The following is a 20,877-nucleotide window of genomic DNA, read 5'->3' as shown; positions in this document are numbered from 1 at the left end:
GACGGCTTAAACGCCAACAGACGGGCAGAACAGGCGAGGTTTCGTCCTCTTTGTGGGGAGTAAAAGGGCGACATTGAAGCGAGGCTTTCGCTGAGAAATTCCTTTGTGGGCTTGTTTACCTTCAAATGAACAGGGCGGGAGACAGCAGTCTGGGGGGGGGGCAAGTCAGGACAAGGGACACCACCACCAGCGGAGCAGTGGAAATAAACACAGCCCCACATTTCACCACCTGGACCAACATGTACCTGTTTGACGGTGACAGGAGGAGCACAGCCGTCACTTCCAGAGTGAATGAAGTCATTGTGTGATTTCAGGAAGGATGTGGAAGGAAGTTCTGTCAGTTTGAGGAATGGCCGGCGGGGTGCTTCAGGCTCCGCCTTTGAACGCTCCGCCTGATTCGTTAGCGGCCGTCTCCTAAGCGAGATGTTGGAGGTCTGCGATGACACGATCGTTAGGTTTTGGCATTTCTCATTCTTCTGTCTTCCAGTTTGTCTGCAGTTTTAATGTTATTTACATCCAACTTTGTTCCCTTTTTTTCTTTTCAATTGCGTCTTTGGTTAAGTTTATTGCTTAACTTGCTGTGTCTTGTAGAGTTTTATCTCTGGAAGGAATGTCTTGCTGCTTTGATTTGCTGGTCCAACTCCCCCTGTCCTGCTGAAGGCTGTCTTCCTCTGAAGCCCAGCTTTGCTTTATCAGCCGCATGGATCAAAATCAAATTACTTTGTTTCTAGAGCACCTTTCATGACAAGAGAACAGCTTAAGGTGCTGTAAACACCAAGTCCTGCATATGCAATAAAATAATAGAATTATCCCCTCATAATAAAAGACACAAACACAAGAGAAATGACTATAAAGAGCTAAAGAAGGGAACCCAGAAGGCGTCGGCGCCCTGTCCTCCTGTTGGTTGGGGTGTCGGCCTCTGAGCAGCACAAGCACAACTCACTTCTTCTACAAAGAAAACACCACTTCTTTTTATGCTAAAGGACATAATTGAGGAAGGACTGAAGCATCTTTTCTGCAGCTTAAGGCCTGCCATTCAGGCTCCACAAAGCCCTGATCTGTGCAGGTTTCTGCCCAGAGAAAAATGGTGTTTACCCAGACTCGCTGTGCTGTTTGCCTTGGATCTTTTCTAATAAAGGTAGAGAAAGGTGTGCGGCTGCTTCCTTTTCCTTTTCCGCTGCAGTGAAAGATCAAACAAAATGTGGTTCTTTGGGATCACCTGGTTTAGCCAAAGCAAACTGCTGCGGTTCACATGAAGCTTTCCCAGAGATTTCTTCATTCGTTTGGTATCAGAGGGTGAAGCAGTTCATCAATGGGGAGCCGTTCTCAGATGAAAAATCACCAAATGTTTCCCGTTATACTAAACGTGTTACAGAAACACTTTAAAACAATTGAAAACCTTGTGTTTCCATGACGACCAACGTCGTTTTGAGCTGCAACGTTAAATCCCAAGAAGTTTGGGAAGAATTTTCCAAACACTTTCCAGGGTTTTGAAAAAAACAACAACACAAAAGTCACTGAATGGATTTGTGAACAGTTTCCAAACACGGTGAGATGAGTGGAAGTCAGTTCACCGTTGATATCTTGGAACACATCAGCTCTTCTCAAACAGGCTAACAACCTGTCCCTTTGTCGGTCGTTCGTCTGTCCACGAAGACACGCCCTGTAAACCTAAAGCTCTCATGCAGGGCTGACATCTGCCGGCAGCTCCCGAAGTTCTGCTGCGTGTCTCTGCTTGTAGGAACAGATGTCCTTCCTCAGTGGGAGCGTGCACAGCTAAAGCAAAAAGCCAGAGCTCGCCGTTTGGATGTGAAAATAACAGTGTAGTATTCCGTGAGGTCATAGATAACATGGACCTTTCATAGAACTCCACTGTTTTATATACACATTCATAGTATTTATAGAATCTGAAAACTGGATGTCTAGAACAGCCACAGCGTAACACAACACTGGTGTGGTCACGTGCACCGGTGCGGCGTTTGACCCGAGCAGGTGCGGTCCGTGGAGGGTGGTAGAAAGGAGCAGTTGCATCTTAGGGGCAGCTGTGTCACCTCAAGGGACGTCATGAAAATAGAGCGCACCATTGTGGTGTGTGTGGGAAGTGTGTCATGAAGTATTCGTAGGGCTAATGGAAGCTCCACGCACTTCTGATGCTGTCGCACGGCGTCCTGACGCCACGCTCTAGTGCCTAGTGAGGTGTAAGGTGTGAGCTCTGGCTTCTTACTGACCACGTTCCAATGCTGCACACACGTGATGCGTAGGATATCAACACACACTACGACCTGCTGGTTTTCAGTTTAGGTCTGAACTGTGTTCTCCTTCCTCTCCTGCTTCTGGTGCTCAGCATCATGTTGAATCATCAGCCTGACCCCCCATCGGTCTTCTGGGTGCTTCATCTTTAGAAATGCAGTTTACAGCAGACATCCTCTCCTTTCACCCAGCGGGTGACCTTTCTGTTAGTAGCTGGGGGGAGGTAAGGCGTTCAAATCGGCGGAACGCTGCACCTTTACTTTTTCCTGATTATTCTTTGATTCTAAACACAATCTTGTCTTTTTAAAAAAATGTTTTTTCATGTTTGAGTCATTTTGTTTTGCATGGCAGTACAGAAGATCTGCTTCGTCTCTCCTCAGAGTCTCTGTCTGAGTCCGCCTGCATGATCACCGGAGGGCGGACGGCGGCGGCGGCGCTGGCCGAGGCCTTCCAGAAGGCGGCTGGAGCTCTGCATATGGTGTGTTACCAAACGTCCACAGTTCTCCTTTTGTCTCCCTGGTCTGTCTTCACGTACTTCAGTCTGTGAGCTCCGCATGGGTGGCCCGGTGAGGAATCTGCTCCTGCGGCAGACCTCATGGTGTCCAAACTTTCCCTCCTCGTCTATCCACATCAGAGCAGAGGACGGTCAAATACCAACCGTTGGAGTCTGCCTTGATAATGGGGTGTTATGGAGGACTTGTAGTGAGTTTTTTCTCTTCATCTCCCTCCTACTTCACCGCCGTTAACCTCTACTATCTCCAAGTTCCCAGCTTTCCCTCCAGACACCCGTCATTGCTGTTTCGGTGCATCTGATTTCCATTTACTCCATTTACTCTGCAGGATTGTTGTAAATGTGACGGCATAAAGCGCTCTGCAACTGTTGGGTTTCCTCTCATCAAGAGTTCTCAGACTTCCTTTGAAGAAGGTTGGGGTTGAATACTGTTCAGAAGCAGCCGCGTTTTTCCATTGTTGCTCCACACAGCTGGACCTTCTGGAGAAACGTTGGTTAGAAAGGTGTGACAGCTAATGGGTTCACATGCAAAGACCTCAGGCTGCCGACAGCGAGGTGGAGATGAACAGACGCATCTGCATTCTGTTTTATTTCACTCTGAAAAGTTTGAAATGTCTCCGTCCAAATGCAAAAACAGAGAATTCTAATGTGATAAATGCCATTGCATCTTGACAGAAGAGCATATCGAAATGAATTTATGGGACTCGCTGCTCCAGCCGGACATGAACCGCAGCAGGGGGGGGGCGCGGTCTTTTAACCAAATCTCCTTTTTTACCAGATGTGCTTTCTTTTGCTGTTATGTTAAATGCTGCTCAGTGGAGCTTAATGTAAAGGATTCTGGGCAGAGCCATAAGAAAACAAAACATAAAAACATGAATCACAATCTATTAAAATTTAGAGATAGGAGACGTATTTCCTGACCTGAATGCACCAAGAATCTCATCTTAGCAGCTTCCTCTGATTCGATGGTTGTTTCTATAGGGTGACAGATGATTGTTTGGATGGACTGCTTTAAAAGATCAGATTGAAAAAAAATGAAGTTTTGAGACGTCTCACAATAAACGCTAATTAAAGCTTTAAGTCGGACAAAACTAAAGAGCAAATAAGCACAACAAGTACATGTGCAAGCATGGTGGTGGAAGAGTCATGATGTGGACTACTGCCAACCACTCGTCCATTTATTTATCCATCTATTTATTCTTGTATGCAACTTTCTATCAATCCATTCATCCATCCAATCATTCATCCTTCCATCCGTCCAGTCCCAGTCCCAGTGCAGTGCTGGCTAAACCCTACAATGACTTTGGTACAGTAATGGTAAACGGGACTGTAGTCAGAAATCATGTTCTAAACCTCAAAGTACATATTACTGTATACGATAACAAAAAGAAAAAGCTGCAGACTAAAGTTATCAGTTCATTGACTGTTAAACTGGGCGCAGTGTCCTAAAGAAGTAAGTTTTAAGTTTGAATTTTAATGGATTAAATGGCTTTAGGCTTCGCCCCCCATGATAGGAATGGAGAAGATCAGCCAGATATGGGGAGCGAGGTTACGTCATACTCTGCCTGGAATACCTATTCTAGTTGTTAAAGCTTATAGTGTCAAAATGAATTTTAAAGTTGTGTTATTTCTGTCATTTTTACTTTGATTCTCAGGACCCCAAACGTTGCCAGTGATCATATCTCTCTGTTTATTGGCAAATATGAAAAAGGTCACAGAGTTTGTCTGCAGCCTGTGATTCCCAATCACAGATAAAAATGTTTGTGGTAACTCTTTGATCATAAATGCCTTTATATTTGATTTTAATATCCTGTTTAATTAAAAAACATAAATTATTCTCTGTTTGGTTTAAATGAGTTCAAGTAAATAGATGTTTGAATGGGAAAAAAGCACACAGAGTTCATCTTAGAAAGACTAGCCAAAGCTCCTCCTCCTCCTCCTCCTCCTCTTCCCTATCGTCATTAATCCTCTTATCTTGATGTATACGTTCAGAAAAAAGTAAAAGTTCAGGATCATTTGTCAAGTTCTTTTTTTTAAATCCCTTTAATCTGCTGAAACATTTTTCATTTTCAGCAAATAATGTCGGAACATTTTCCTATTTATCAGCCCAAACATTTTCTAGTGGATTTCACTTTAAAGGTTAGTGTACCACCTTTAGATATATTTTAGGTTTAAGTTCCTGACTGAAATATGAAGCATATATTGTGAATAGAAAACAGAAGTGAATGAGAACTTTGTAAACTGGTGAAGAACGGTTTATGTTGTTTATTCTCCTCAAAAGTTTAGCGTTTTCTTTCCTGCTTAAACAAGCCTCCACCCCAGCGTCTCCTGACAAAACCAGAAACCCAACATCAGCAGTGAACTAATAAAGTGGAGCCAATGGTGCTTCGTTGTCATTTGTGTTAATTAGTCAATCAGCCACAGCAGTTTTGGAATGTAATAAATCAGAAAGTGATTGATGGCAGGAGAGCAGGTGTGCTTTCTCAATGAACAACCCAAGAAGTGGCTGAAACAGAAACCAGGCTCCTGGTCTTCCAGCGCTGCAACTTGACCTCAGTCACATTAAGACCGTGGGACGGCAGCACCTGCCTCACCAGTTATCAATCACACTTCACCTCCAAATGTAAATGGTGTCTGTTCCAGGGGCTGGACCCCATCCCAGATGTGACGGCAGAAAACTCCAGGTACCTGCTGAAGGAGTCCAACTTCATCCAGGTTTCTGTAAGTTTCCATGTTGGCACAAATTTGAGAGACGTGAAGGAAGCAGACGTGCATTGATGGTATTGGCTGTTGTTTGTCTCCAGATAAATGGTCATTGTTTGTCTGAAGTGGAGGCTTTAATCAAAGCGTTAGAGGAAGCTAATCCAGCTGCTCTTCACCCGCTGGTCATCATTTGGGTGAGTTTGCACCCCGATGACGGACACTCAGCCATTGACTCAAACATCTAGTTAGACCAATAGAATTCAAAGTCAAGCGGAACTCCAAACCTGATCCTTGTTAAGGAAATTTCCTTCTTAAATATTTATAACGAGTCGTAAAGAAACCTGCAGACAACCAAAACTCTGGTGCCCTACAGCGAAACGTTCTATGAATCCCATATAGGAATAATGAATCTTCCCAGGAAATCATTTCACATAAATCGAATATGCTGCTTTGACGTTTTACTATGTCTACTTTAAAAAAGGAAAGTTCTCTTCAGGTATTATGCATTGAAAGTATACCTCCCAGTATTTCCTTAAGTGTGCATGGATGGAGACCTGCAACTGTAAGACGGAGTGTTTGGTTCTTTTCTCTGCTCGTAAAAGCGTCACCTGCAGCCGACCTCCGCTCGCTTTATAGCTGCCAGGAAACTGTATCCATCCCAGGGGAGTCGTGCAGCTCAGCCTGGCTTACTGCTGCTGCTGCTCCAAACACCGATGTGTGACGGAGACCTTAGATATGACAGAAGAAGAGAGTTTCAACTAAGAATCAAAAATGTTGAGAAATACCCAGCTGTCCTGTTGCACACTCAGCATAAACAAAGAACAATTGAAAAGGTTTAGGGAAGTTATTTTTCTTGATAAAACTTCTTCCACTTTCGGCTTCTCCCATCAGGGGTCGCCACAGCGAACAAGTCGCATGGTAAATTTTGGCAATGTTTTACGCCGGATGCCCTTCCTGACGCAACCTTCTCAAGCCGGGCTTGGAACCGGCAGAGGTAGAGAAGGGAACAGGGAGCAGCCCGGAGTCGAACCCGGGTTTCACGGACGGAAGGCGCCGCAAACCAGCACGAGCTAAACCGATTTTTCTTGATAAAACCTGAAATGTTTATGAAGATTGTTCATAGGTGCATTTTTGACCTTAAACTGTTTTGCCATAGTTGTTATTTTTTATCAATTCCATCTTTGGTCAGTCAGAACTTGACCGCCTGCCTTAGTTGTCTGTGTGAGTCAAGGATGTCAAGAACCCTGCAGATGTCCATGCAGATGTTTTTATTGACTGATAGAGAGTCTTGACACTTTTTACTTTGTCTCCAACCTATTTCAAACTACTCTGTTATTTTGTTTTGTGTAGAAAGTGCAAAGCAGGTATGTGGGGTCTGATGACCTAAACCAAGAAGAACAAGAAAAGCCTTCAAGTGATTCAATCTGAGACTCTTCCTGTCAAAATGTTGCTCAGCTCTTACATGACATGAACGTGCACCCCAGACACATTTGAGCCCAAATACAGTTTTTGAGTATTGCAGGACTGTTTCAACTCAAGCCTAAGTCACAACTGCACTTACGGTTGATATGGAGTGTTTTTCTTTTTTTTTTTTTTTTGGGGGGGGGGGTGTCAAATCCGTACAGGGCACGCAGGTGACATTCTGAAAATATCAAGATCGTAGATTGTTGACTGATGAGTGTGCGCTCTTGACGTGCGGCCTGACTGTTAGAAATTAGACGCTCTGAGTGTAGTTTGTGTGGACATCCTACAGGCGTCCTACGAGCACTTACGAATCACGTGCACGTATTTGTATGAGGTTAGTAAGGAGCCAATACTCACGTCTCACTAACGACTAAAGTGAATGACAGCATCACCCGTACCTCACAAGTATGTGTCACTTCCATTATCCTCACGAATACTTCACAATACATTTACCACACACACAACAATGGTACATTCCCATTTTCATGGCGTCCCTTGAAGTGGTCGTAGAGTCTTAAAATGTGGCCACTCCTCTACGACCCGGACAACCCAAAAACCCAACCAGGGGTTGGGTTTTTGGGTTGTCCGGGTCGTACAGGAGGACAAACCCCTGGACTTAAACCCCTGGTTTGTTCCACAGCCACCGCGTACATTTACCCATATTGCAAGGATGAACACTTGTCATACGTGAATAAACATGAAAAAAGTGAGAGGTTATGATCTGTGTGTGAAATTTATCACAGATGTATCACAAATGAACCACGTTGAAACCATGAAAGAATACGAACAAACCGCGCAAAGAACACGTAAATCAACATAAAAGCCAAATCTGGCCCCAAATTTGTGCACCGATTATGTCATTTTAACGTGATATGTGGGCTACACAAGTTACACATCGGTGATAAATGTGTGAAAGGTCTGTCAGACATGCGTGGAACGGTCTTGGAAAGCCACCAACTTGTTTATGCATCTCAGAAAAATCACGCACAATTGTGTACAATTTACGTAATAATTGCGTATAAACTAAGTAAAATATGCATAAACGGCATAATTCTCAACCGGCCGAAGATTCTTAAAAAACAAATTCACGTAAAGAAATCCTCGACGGACATCTGCGCACACCAACGGAGCAGTTATGAATGACGTTCATCACGCATGGATCACGGCAGACCAACAGTTTGGTCCTGATGATCCAAACCTTAAGTCACAGAGAGGTGATAGTGATAAAAGACCATGGAGACGATCATCACATCTTCAGTCAGACGGCCTTAATTTACTCTCAACACAACAGAGTACAAACCCTCTGTTTGCAAACGTTCCCCACAGAAAGAGAGCTGCTGTTTGCAAGTGTGTCCTGCTGGTCTTTTAGATGCGCGTGCTCACCGAGGACGAGGCGTCTGACAGCAGCACGGCGGCACCGACATCTGCACTTTTGGACATGGCCTCAACAGCCAAGCTCCATCAGATCCTTCTTTATGGTATCCAGTTTCTTCAGTCCAAGGTAAGGCCTTTGTCTTTTCCTCACCTCTTCTCTTTTGTCTTTTTTTCTCTCCAAATAGGGCTCAGAGTTCCCAAGGAATGTAAATTAAAGAGAAGCTAAACAAAACAAGATGGGAAATGTTCTTTAAGGGTCTTGTTCCCATAACTAGCATCGCTGCAGGCCATGTTGCTGTCTTTTATCACCCTTCTTTGCTGGCTGGCGCGCACGCTGCCTTTTGTTTGATCAGCAGAGCAGGACCGGAGCGTTCTTCCTCAGCCGCATGTGTCGAGCTGTGAGGCTAGCAGTGGAGCTTCAAGCTTTACGCTCATGGAGCTCAGTAGCTACAGTCGCATTCCTGGTCTTTCAGGAAAAAACAACAACAACAAAAAGAAAATGGGAAGGAATAGATTAAAAACCAAAACGACATCTTATTGATTTTTTTATTCTTTAAAGATAAAAGTTCGTTCTCTTGTTCTAATAAATACAGTTACCCGGCTTGGAAGCAACAGTTGGAACAATTCGTTTATAATGGTTGGGAATAAGTCTGACTATTTCTAGACCCTTTTGTTGTGTTAAAAGCTTCATTCTGCTGAAGAAAACCCATTTCTGGTTATGTCAAGACATCCAGGCTTTCATAAGACTAGTGAGCCCCACACCATCACACCTCCATCTCCGTGTCTGACTGTTCCGATGTTCTTTTTTCCGGAAGTCTGTTAGGATGCGGATGTCACGGTACTCTCTCCTTCCAGAAAGTTCCTGTTGTGTCTCATCGGTCTGGAGGTTTTGTGGATAATTAGTCCAGGAGTTTGTAGGTAGTCCAGGCCTGACCTTCTTATCCTGGATGAGTCCTCCATGTTTTACAGTCAGTCACTTCGTGGAGGTTCTCCACTGTTGAGTGTTCTCCATGTGGGGATAAAACACAAATGTTTTTGAGAACCTTTAAGGAGGAAACTTGATGGAGATTGTCTGTTCTTGAATTTCTTCAGATGCAGCACGATGTCTTTGTTTGGAGATCTTCTCTTTGCTTTTCTTTGCCAGACTCCTGACTTTCCTCATTTTAATCAATTAGACAGTTTGGGTGTTTTTTAAGTAGTTCATTACAGTTAATGTGTGATTTAGATTGTTAATGGATTACCTTTTCAAATTGAGCAGATCTAGGGGCTTTTGAAAGGGCCTTTTTCTTACTTTGGTCATCTATTAGTGATGATGAAGATCTGGCTCCTTTCTAATGTGGTACCGTTTAAAATAAAAATCAACAGGCTGTCCAAAAGAATAGCTTTTATTTCCACAGAGTGTTGTTACAACAAAGAAAGGATTGACCCAAACCAAATGTCCTGACTACTTCTCAAAGTTTTTCTAAAAACCAGAAAAGACAATCAACTGGTTGTTGTGGAAGTCCTCTGCTGTGTTCTCTGCAGGATGGATGTGGTTGGAGTCCAAACGCTGCTGCTCAGTAATGACAGGATTACTTGAAATTACATCCTAAGTCATTCAGAGTTACAAATGTCAGGATTCCTGCTACCAAAGCCGTCGAATCAAATCCTGGGCTTTTTGGCAGATTTGCGCGACAAACCCAAGAGAAATGTTGAGCATTTTTGGCGTAGTCGGCCTTAAATATGACATCCATGGTGATAAATGTTCTCGGCTGACTGCAGCAGTGTAATGGGCGAGGTTTTTGGCAGTTGCTTTCCTTTGCAAATCAGTGGTAAAAGCCTGTTGTGCCTCAGGCGGGTGGCTCCGTTCGCTCCAGCCACAAAACTCCGATTAAAAACTCAAATCTGACCTCCGGGAGGCCAGCCTCGCTCTGTGGTCAGTGTAATCTTGGCGTGCCTCGGACTGCGATATTGGAGCACCCTCTAATTAAAAGTAGATGTTTGCTCCGAGCCAGGCGCGCAATTCCCCGCTCTCCTCCATATGAATTTGATTCCCTCTGTCAGGTTTTGCACCATCATGGCTTTTCTCTGAATTATGGAGACTAATGCTGTTAATTTGTCATCCAGGTCCACTCCTCGGAGGAAACAGAGGAAGGGAAGGGAGTGAAAGCAGATAACGCATGCTCCTAAATTACAAAATGCTTTGTGAGATAGTGGAACAACAAGGGGAAACAACCCCGTATACATCAATGTTTGCTTTTAACTGTAATGAGGATAAGTCTTTCCAGATGATGGGATTCATCCTTGTTGAGATGTCTGCTTACATTTCTTCTTTCAGCTCTTCAGCATACATGCATGTTTCCCACAAAACCTTGCAGTCATTTGTTTTCCTGCTAAATGAAATCAAGCGCAGTGGATCCAAACAGAAACCCTGTTCTTTGCTTCTCTGCCATATAGAATTTTAAACATCCAGAAAATTAGGATGTTTTCTGTTTGGTCTCCAGAGGTCAAACCTTCTGTTTTTCCTCATGAAAGTCTGGATTACATTTTGTGTTCCTCACTGAGAAAGGTCTAGTTTTTATCCTGGACGCCCGAGTGTTTCTCTGTAAGAGACCCCAGCGTAGACGGACAGCTACATTTGTCTTTCCTGTGAGCTTTGGCACTTCAATAATTCTCATGAAACTCTTTTGCTTCGTTTTTTTTGTGCCAGTTTAATCACAGCTGCTTGTTCCTCAGACTTGTGGACTAAACGGGTGAAACTGAAGTCTTTCAGCCTGACAGGTTATCCGACTGTCCTAAATCTTCTTTGAATGAGTCATTTTTGATGGAAGAACTAACAGGTTTGAGACATAAGCTGCATCAGGTGGGATGCTGGAACTGCTTTCACTTTGTGTCTTTGAAAGTTTGCCGACATTTACAATGTTCAGATGGTAGCCGCTTACTTCACCCAAGTGTACCAGAGGGGAGGAGCATTTGTTTTGGGTTTGTAAATCGGGGTGAATGGCGTATACTTGTAGGTATACTCAAAGGCCCAAAGCGATTTACAGTCACACACTGATGGTGGCTTCGTCAATCATCCAAGGCAAGGTTGGGTCTTGGGTCTTGCCTAAGGACACATCGATATATGGGCGGGCAAGGCGGGAATCGAAGCTGCATCCGACCACCCTGCCGCCCCATGAATGAAGGGATGAAGCAGAGTGAGTTCAGGAAAAGGAGACGTCTTTTTGAAGTTTGACTCTCAAAGCCTCATATAGAAACATGTCTTTCTCAAAACTAGTGAAAAATATAGACGACTTGATTTCTTCAAATAAAATGTGAAGTCCTGCCCTGTTAAGTCCAAATTAAGTCATAAAATTAGTTACAAGCTGTCATGTTAGGTATATTACTCTTGCAATTGGAAATACTATGTCTGAAAATAAGCGTTTATTAAACGTCTATACTTCCCCCCTTAAAATGATCCTAATTTAAACGCTAAGTTAGTCCAGTTGCACTTTATTTTTTAACCAACTGACATAAGACTAGAATTACACATTATAAAATAAAGTTGTCAAAATGTGTAAAATATGAGTCAAAAACTAGTTTAATTAGAGATATTACTTGAAACGAATGTTTTTAAAATCACATGACCCATTAGGATATTAAAGATCATTGTCTTGTATTGTCGTAATGGCGGATGCATCAGAATGGGGCAGACCAGGGAGCTTGTGGCCTTCCATTGTAAATTTTACATAGTAGCCAAAAGATTTTTTTCCCAACTGCAATTTTTTATCTGCTCCTGATTCACAACAATTTGAATAAAGAAATGCAGTTTTAATCTTTATTTTCATCAGAAAAATGTTAAAACATGTTAAAAACACCAAAAGCACAATTCTTATCAGAGCAAATCTTATAAGGGGTAACTTGGACGTGGAACTGCTCCCTTCTGGAACCAGCTTAGTGGTCCTTTGAGGAACCAAACCTCTTGGTATCTCCTGGGTTGCATCAAATCCACGGACAGGAGGTTCTGAATTTTGATTAAGAGGTTCTGCAACAAAAGTAAAGCGTGGAAAAAACAAACAAAGCGTTCTGTCTTCTTTACAAAACAAACCAATGGGATGGGAAGTGTCATTGGATCTCTCCATGCTCTGGGTCTTAGGGACATGTCATCCACTGAAAAGGGAGTTGTCTCTGTGATATATGGGAGGAGTAATCCTCACACTAAGAACCCTGATGTTTACCCAACCCCACATTTCCTCCTCCTCAAAGAGCCCGGACCTGGAACTCTAAAGCTCAGAACAGGTCATGAAGAAAGAAGGGAAACAAGAGGAGGAACAGGAGTGCGCTCTGATGGCCTTTTCTCTCCGACTTCTTCAGATTTGAAAGGCAGACACGTGGAATCATACCAGAGTAGTTGGACCCTGGCTGAGTTCAAGGGAGGTCGCTTCTGTCCCCTCTGTGAAGCAGAGGGCTTGGTGAAATTCATTTGTTGCTCTTGAAGTTGTTGCAATTGTACCCAAAATTTCCAGATTGTTTCTCTGCCTATTTAATTCTCATGTTTTTGTATTGGAGCAGATAAAAAACAAAAACAAAAACACTAAGTCAAATTGAGACGTGAGACCCAAAGAGTGTTGCGTAACTGTCATTTCCTCCTTTGGGAGTATAAACCCAGATGAACACAGTCTAGCTGCAATCTATATTGAATCTTGGTTTCTACCAATGACTGTGTATAAGAACTTTACTGTGTGGCCCCGCCCCCCTGGCGTTTCAAACAGGAAGTACTAGATGGCTCTAAGAAGTCAAAAACCCATAGAGAAAATAAATAGCTTTTACTTAGTCATCCTATTAAATGGTAAATGGCGTATACTTATTTAGCGCTTTCTACCTTCTTTCGAAGGCCCAAAGCGCTTTACAGTCACATTCACTCACTGATGGTGGCTCCGCTGCCGAACACTTGCGCCAACCTCCCACCAGAGGCAAGGTGGGGTTCAGTGTCTTGCCCAAAGACACTTTGACACATGGGCGTGCAAGGCGGGAATCGAACCTGCAAACTTACGATCATGGGTCGACCGCCCTACCGCTGCACCACGGCCGCCCTATTACTCAGAATAACATTTTTTGATCTTTGTTTAACATGTAGTGGTGTGGCCTTCCAACAAGCTCCCTCCTGATTGGTGAGAGTGGTTGTCATAGAAACGTTGGCCGAATCCAAATTCAACCCCTACGGCTTTTTGCTACCCCTGCATTAATCCTTCCAAGCAGAGAGATGTGGAAAAAAAGTCTCTTCAAATTCCAGCGTTACTACCGCTTGAGTACGGCATTGATAGTCGCCGTCATCTATGTTAGCATATAGCTCCCACCGCTCAGAAAATACATAATAACATCGCTTTTATAACTTTAAAAAGTCATTAACGGTACTTGCATTTAAATTTAAACGTCTGTGCTTCAGGGCTTACCCACGTAGCGTTCTCCTTTGGGCCACAGCGCGACCTTAATAACCCTAACCGCAGAGGGATATCCAGCCCCAAGTCACTACGGCTCCTCTGTAAATAAAAACAAAACAAGTTCAGACACCACTACAGCTCCAAATGGCCCTAAAATTGGAGCAAGGGAGGGGGGGGGGGGGGGGCTCCAGAGGGGGAGGGAATAAATTTGGATTTGGTCGTCGACTCAGACTGACTCGGACCAATCATTGCTTACTGATGACATCTGGCTCCAACATGTTGGCGTCCATATCCTTAAGAAATGGCGACTTCATTTGGTTGGAGCTGGAAGTCAACCATTTTCTGTGGATGACCTCACACTCAGTCAGTCCAGTTCTCAGATACAGGTGAGGGTTTCCACTTTGCAGTCACAGCTGTTGGTCTACCATCCACCCAGAACAGAGCTGCAAAGGATTCGACAGTTCCAGGAAGTTCCAAAGTTATGCCATTACATTTCCTAAAATGAATAACAGATTTTAATCTTGATTAAAGTTCTGGACCCACTGTAGTCTTTATTGCACCCATTGGCATTGGGTGAAAGAAAGTTAATGATGATTTTGGAGCTAAAAACAAACATAGGAAAACACCACATCCTGCACCTTTACTTTAGCATTAGACAGGGCAGGGGTGCCTAAAGGACACCCTTGACACTAGGAGTTCACATCCTGACTTATGGCGTCCTCCTAAAATTCTGTGGCAACTCTTTGAGAACGAACACCATCTTACCCATGTTCAACATCCATTAAAATCAGCTTCAAAGTAAAAAAATAATGAGGATTTACTTCATAGTCCCATAACTACAGTCTGATCCTCCTGTTAGTGCCCTCCAGAGGAATTACACACTTCTCAGGTATTCTCTAAATGAGGAGTGGAGGGAAAATGATTTCTCCAGAGATGCTTTTCCACAGTTTTTTCTCACACTGGATATGTCAGGCTAATCCTGTTGAACTCAACAAGGCAGACAGGTGAAACCTGACACAGGGAACCAAAGCTCCTGCTGTGACACTCACATTTTCATCAGTGGAGGGCCAGCTGAGATTAAGGATGGCTGCAGTCTCACTACACTCCCACAATCCAGCCGTTGTCTTCAAATGAAAAAGTGGCTGGTTTAAACCCGCCAAGATAAATGAGAGTTGGAATCTGTCATGCACTACAAGAGCCTTTGCTCATTAAAGCGCTTATAAATAGGAAATTATGCACATGGGGGAAATATTCAGACCATGTGATGTTTAAATCAGACACAGTTGTCTTTTTGACTTATGGACTTCAGTGAAGTAGTAGGAAAGACTTCATCAAACAACTGTGTCTGAACGAGCCAGCTCTCATAGATTTTAATATTTTTTGTCAGTTGGACCGCTTGATAGGCGTTTCTTTAGATGTGGAATTTTCACGGTAGATTCTAAAAGTTTCCTTAATACACTTTCAAATATAAAGCCTTCAAGCACATGCAATTGTCCTAGCTTTTATGTGAACGGATCTGTTGTTTTTCCATCCAGTCTGTCACCATACAAAACAACAAAACTTCTGGGCCGAACTGATTAGCTACTTCGTTACTCGCATGCACCCGAATGGGTGCCGTGGGTTTTGGGTTGTTTAAATGTTCACTATGACCTGTCGCCAGCAGCATGCCCGTTAACAAAAAATGAGCATTTTTCCCCTGTAGGGAGCCCGTATCCACCCGTAAGGACAGTTGGGACTTAGGTTTTATGTCTGTCTGTGTCTGTAAATGGGAATATACCAGATGAATGGATGGTGTGGTTAAAACTGGTTTGTAAAAAATGTATAGGAAGCTGATTTTTCTGTGTGCATAACGTGTCTGAAAGATGATGTTGCTCTTATCCACACGCCTACAACTCAGTGCCCAATGTTGAAAATACACATTTGAAGCTTCTAGAGACGTCGAGTTATACCAGTTTTTAAAAGTTGAACTTAATTTTTTGTAATTGTTTGGTTTCACCACATTGCTTTATAGGGGTGCAATAAATCGATTGATATTCCTACGATCCAACCAGATCAATCTGTCTGAGGCAAGTTATTAATCGAATCGACCTAAACCATTATAAAATTGTATAAAATATATCGATGATATTGATTGAGGTGAGGTAGGTTTGTTCTCCTATAACGTAAGTGCAGAGTCTCAAATTGGACTTCCTTAAAAATTTTGAAACCCCTGACTGTCCTGACAACTCTGTCCTAACCTTCACAGGATTTCTCTCTGGAAGTGAGTTGGTGCACTTGGCTCCATCTGTGACATATTTACACCTTCACACAGACAGAAGCTCAGGAATTACTCACCCCTTATCCGTGTCTTTTTAGAGTTATAGTCGTAAACTTGGGAGAGACTTGTGCTGCTGTGGGCTGATGCTGTGAAAAGCTCCAGATGTGTGAAACTTGGCAGCCGAAACTTGGCTGTTGGAATTGGACATAGCAGAGCGGTGTTTACTCAGCTTTGATTGCTGAAAAACAGCAGCAAGCCCTCTGTTTGGGCTGATGCGACCCCATTCAGGCCGCATGTGTTTGGTATAGTCATGCCTCACCAGTTCTTCGGTTTGTAAATATTCAGTCACTTGGATTATAGAAAACATGCATTTAAAAGGATTCTGAGTCATTTCTAACCACCCACCATTATGGCCCTGGTGTTTTTTCCTTCCAGTTAAGCTGGAGCGCTGCAGGAATTATGCTTTATCAACACATCAATGGGTTTTTTGTGCTTCTGCCTTCCTGCTCTACTGGGGCTTTTGTTTGCAGGCGTGTCTTGGTACACAGACTAGTCTGGATGGTTGTGGGCTTAGGAAAAAAGTTGGGAGTGTCCTAAACTGTGGAGACAATTTCACAATTCAGACAAACCTATCTAAAAAAAACAACCTATAAAGCTGTAGTCCCAACTTTCCTTACGGGTGGGAACGGGTTGTTTGGGGGTGAAAGGACACGCAGGTGACCCGTATGAAGTATCAAAGGCGTAGACCGCTCTGTGAACCTGTTGAGACAAAATGTTCACGCACGTTTTTTCTATGTTTATGCTGCGGGCGACAGGTCATAGTGAACACTTATACAGCACGTGAGGGTGAGTTAGGAGGAAGTAGGTGAGAGGCCGGCGTGTTAGACTGAGAAAATTAGCCAATCAGAGTGTAGTCTGTGTGGACACCCTACATGCCTATCGCATGTCCATCCCGTGTGTACAGTACTTATGCATGGTCAGTAAGGAGCCAGTACTCACACCCTACTAATTGATAGTGTGGCGTAAGGACAGCATCACCCGTTCATCAAAGGTGCATGAAACTCCCATCATCCTGACAAACACTTCACAATACACTGGCAGTTAAGCAGGCTATCCAATGATCGTAGGGTCAGCGGTTCGATCCCAGCTCCCCAGTCAGCTGTTGTGTGTCATTGGGCAAGACACTTCACCCTCCCTGCCTCCAGTGTTGCTCCACTAATATGTGAATGTGTATGAATGTCCCGGTGATGGTCAGAGAGGCCGTTGGCATGAACTCTGTCAGTCTGCCCCAGGGCAGCTGTGGCTGCATCAGAAGTAACCATCACCAAGTATGAATGAGGAGTGGATGAAGAATGGACACACTGTAAATGCTTTGAGCGTCTGGAAAAGTACAGATAAATCCAATCCCTTACTAACCGCATGCACGTCCATGGTACAGTATGGTATTGACCCTAACCCGTGGTAAAGAGTTTCACTTTTTTTAGTATTGGTTGTTGGTGTGTCGCAGGATTTTAGTCAAGGAAAAAGTGTACCTTGGCTCAAAAAAGCCAAGGTACAGCCCATACTGCTGTTTAGTCTGCTGTAGACCCATATATTGACAAAAGTACAGAAAAACTGTTGCACCTTTGTGTTTGGCCTGGAGCCTCCTGTGATGACAATCTCCGTCTTGTATTTGGGGGTGGAAGTGACGCCACTAATCCTCGGCCGGGAGGAGAGCTGCTGAGCGTTCGGCCGGTCACAGACGTCTCATTTGGGACGTTACTGCTCCACCTGCGGCTGACCTCAGACGCCCTGCGATCCGCCGGCTTTTCAGCTCTCCTGGGTTTCTGTAAGTGATGCAGAACAATAAGTAGAAACAGCATTTGCAGAGGTCGTGTGATGTGGGCCTCTTTCACCACGTGGTCGATGAGGTACCCCCCCCCTCAGGAATCCCACCCATGCCTTCATGCTTTCATGCCTCTACAGCTAAACATCCATTCTCCTGCCGACTGTTTTGAGGTTTGTCCTTCAACGATCTGAATTCAAACAGTTGTCTCTCAGCAGAGCGTGTTTAAAAAGTTCTCACAGAAGGAATTTGGTGGAAATGCACCCTCCATTTAGTGTCCCATTCTTCTGGGGGTTAACCTTCTCTGAAAAGGTCCTGCAGGAAGAAAGAAGCCATATTGGCGTCGACTCACAAACTGCTTTGTTTGCATGAATCCGGACAGGATATTCGGAAGACGTACCTGAAAGAGATGTAGCAGATTTACCGTGAAGGGTTTGCGCGGCACAAGCCGTCCTCAAAACGAGGTCTGAGAAAGCAGTTACATAAGTAAAACGTTGGTTTACAGAAGCTCTGTGGGGAAGCTCAGAATTTCCAAGAATCTAAATGTCACACTGAAGTCTTTTTCACAGAAGTGGGAGTGACATGGATAAGTCACGAAACTCCATGTCAAATTTTAAAATGAGCTCACTTTTTTGTCTGAAACTTCTGGGTGGCTTTTTTGTTTAGATCCAAAAAGTAATGAAACAATAAGAAGTTGTCCTGAAGTAGATGGGATTGAAACTAAAAATGTCACCAGCAGTTTAGAAGAGTTTTGTAGGTTCCTGCGAATTTTTTTTAACAACATCAGAAAGAAAACATGTTTCCAAACGTCACCTCAAGGTACAAAAAAGTTGATATAGTTAGAATCTGATCTTTTCCATATGGAGAGAAATTATACTCAGTCAGATTTGTGCGTGCATAATTCTTGATTTGTGCGTAAATTAGGATTTTTGCGTGATTTGTTACTCACATAATATGTTTTGTGTATAAGTTAAAAAAATACAAAATGAAAAAAATACAAAATGCAATTTACGTATGCACAAATTAAGATAACAGCTTGAAACTACTTACACACACACATCTTTAAAAAACACGCACGAATCCCTCGTTACGCACACACGAAGCCAAAGTTACGCACGGATCTACCGTGAGACTGTTTTCACGTCTCACAAATTCGTCCGTAAGTGCTGCGTTTAAATACCAGTGGAATGCTCGGTCATTAGAATTTTCCTATCAGCCTTCCCTTCTAAACGTTTTTCCTTCAGTGGGTGTAGCAGGTCTTAAAAAAACTTTAAAGGAAAATAAAAATTATTATCTGAGAATATGACGTTCAATTTTAAACGCTAATATATATATTAAAAGTATATTATTCTCCGAGACACCGAATTGATACAAAATGCGTAACAGGAACGACCAGTAGGGGGCACTGTTTTTTTTTCTTCCGGAAAAATCAAAGGCTTTGAGAGTCACGGGAAGAATGGCGGCCCATCTCGGTGGTCAGCGCCCCGAAGTAAGTAGCCTCTATGTTCAACACTAACATCTACTGTCTTCATGTATTGATTGAGTCATTGTCTGGATACGTTTGGAAGGGAAGGCTGATAGGAAAATTCTAATGACCGAGCATTCCACTGGTATTTAAACGCAGCACTTACGGACGAATTTGTGAGACGTGAAAACAGTCTCACGGTAGATCCGTGCGTAACTTTGGCTTCGTGTGTGCGTAACAAGGGATTTCTGCGTGTTTCTTTTTTTTTTTTTTTCTTCTTTTTAACTTGTTCTGTCCAACAGCTGAGCAAACAGATTAGAGCTGAAGGCTTTTTGTGTTGGACAGGTTTTACTATCACAAAAAGAGGTTATATAGCTTCAAGAAACTAGAGTGTAGATTTGTATAAACCCCTTTTTGTCGTATTATTTTTTATTTATTTGTTACATTTAGTGTGTGTGGGGAGGGAGAGGGGAAGAATGTGAGGGGAGGGTGGAAGAGAGTAAAAGGAAGAAAGGTGAAAAGGTGGGGGATACAAGCACTGATTTGACTAAGTTATTAATTTAAGCTGTAACAATTATACCAGATCTGCTGGAAAGACGAATGTTACATCAAAGGTAAAAATCTGACACTAAGATGAGCGAAAAAAAATCTGTCCATCAATACACTGTAGGTAAGGAGGAGGGATGAAGCAGACAGGGAGTGTGGCAGTGTGCACGTGCACGTGGGGGTGGAGATACATGCATGCTGCCGACGTGAACCGTGTGTTCATAAAGGGAGCCAGAACCTACCCAGCCAGACCAGCCAGACCAGGAAAGGGGAGGAGAGCCCCCCAGGCCAGAAGCCCCCCCAGCATCCGGACCCAGGCAGCCCGGGAGGGGAGGAGGAGGGGACCGCCCACCCCACCAGCCAGGCACAGAGAGGGCCCCCCTACAGGGGCCCCCCCAATGCCCAGAGGCACAAGCGAACCCAGTGTCCGGCCCCCAGGCCACAAGACAGGAGCGCTTAGCCGTACCAGGCGGCAGCCATGGGGGCCACCGGGCGCCGGACCCCGAGACAAAGGCCCGGGACGAAGCCAGGGCCCCCGGAACCCATGAGCCAGCCACCACCCGACCGGCGCCCCGTCCCCGCAAGCCAGCCCAGGCACGCGACCTTAGCAACCCAGGGATCGCCACGCACCCACAGCCACAGCCACCCCCCTAAAACCCTACGCACTACAACCCCCCCCCCGCCATAATATCTGACCCCCCCTCCCCAACCCTCTCAGTGCCCTCCCCTCTCTGTGATGGGGAGGGAAAGCCCCAGAGGGTCCCAGCGAGCCAGCCCCCAGGTCGGTCCTACCCATGCACTCACACACACATACTCACAATCATCTGGTTACCCTCCCTACCCCCGCCGCCACGCAGTAACCCCCCCCCCCCAGCCGGCCGACCCCCAGCGCCGCATGCCCGACCCCTCCCGCAGCCGACAGGATACCCATAAGCCCGGCCGCCCTGAGAGGACCAGGCGGGTGAAGACCGGCCGCCCCCCCCCCCCCCGACCCCACCCATGTATGGAGGTGTGGGAGTGCTGTGTGTGTGCTGCAGGTAAAATAGGAGGTCACCAGTGTGGGGGGCTCCACCGCTGCCAAGC

At 44.4% G+C, this 20,877-nt stretch overlaps 1 protein-coding gene and 2 long non-coding RNA genes across 7 annotated transcripts in view; 1 reads left to right on the top strand and 2 right to left on the bottom strand.

Moving 5' to 3' along the window:
- The window catches only part of LOC144984626 (uncharacterized), a 160,625-nt gene that overhangs the window by 60,896 nt on the left and 78,852 nt on the right, over nt 1-20,877 (bottom strand). The window lies entirely within an intron of this gene.
- The window catches only part of crppa (CDP-L-ribitol pyrophosphorylase A), a 48,159-nt gene that overhangs the window by 10,978 nt on the left and 16,304 nt on the right, over nt 1-20,877 (top strand). For all 3 annotated transcript variants that reach the window (XR_910336.4, XM_004078409.5, XM_078933646.1), the window contains exons 6-9: nt 2,631-2,728; nt 5,405-5,482; nt 5,566-5,658; nt 8,298-8,429. Coding sequence is in view for 2 of the 3 variants with exons in the window: in XM_004078409.5 (XP_004078457.1) it covers nt 2,631-2,728; nt 5,405-5,482; nt 5,566-5,658; nt 8,298-8,429 (401 nt within the window). In the remaining variant the exon portion in view is untranslated. The remainder of the gene's footprint in view (nt 1-2,630; nt 2,729-5,404; nt 5,483-5,565; nt 5,659-8,297; nt 8,430-20,877) is intronic.
- Nucleotides 11,697-18,467, bottom strand: LOC110016729 (uncharacterized). 3 transcript variants are annotated; one of them, XR_013648436.1, is made up of 5 exons: nt 18,024-18,467; nt 17,582-17,784; nt 13,958-14,144; nt 13,714-13,800; nt 11,697-12,305 (listed from the first exon to the last, which is right to left on the bottom strand). It is a non-coding gene; the product is annotated as an uncharacterized LOC110016729 (long non-coding RNA). The 3 variants fall into 3 exon arrangements; XR_013648435.1 differs by having other exon boundaries at nt 13,958-17,784; nt 18,024-18,098; nt 18,184-18,467; XR_002292067.3 differs by having other exon boundaries at nt 13,958-17,784.

The sequence above is a fragment of the Oryzias latipes genome, chromosome 16 (assembly GCF_053564925.1).
Source record: "Oryzias latipes strain Hd-rR chromosome 16, Olatipes_Hd-rR_3.1".
NCBI lineage: Eukaryota > Metazoa > Chordata > Actinopteri > Beloniformes > Adrianichthyidae > Oryzias > Oryzias latipes.
The sequence above is the reverse complement of the archived record's forward strand: the minus strand, read 5'-3'. Positions and strand labels throughout refer to the sequence as shown.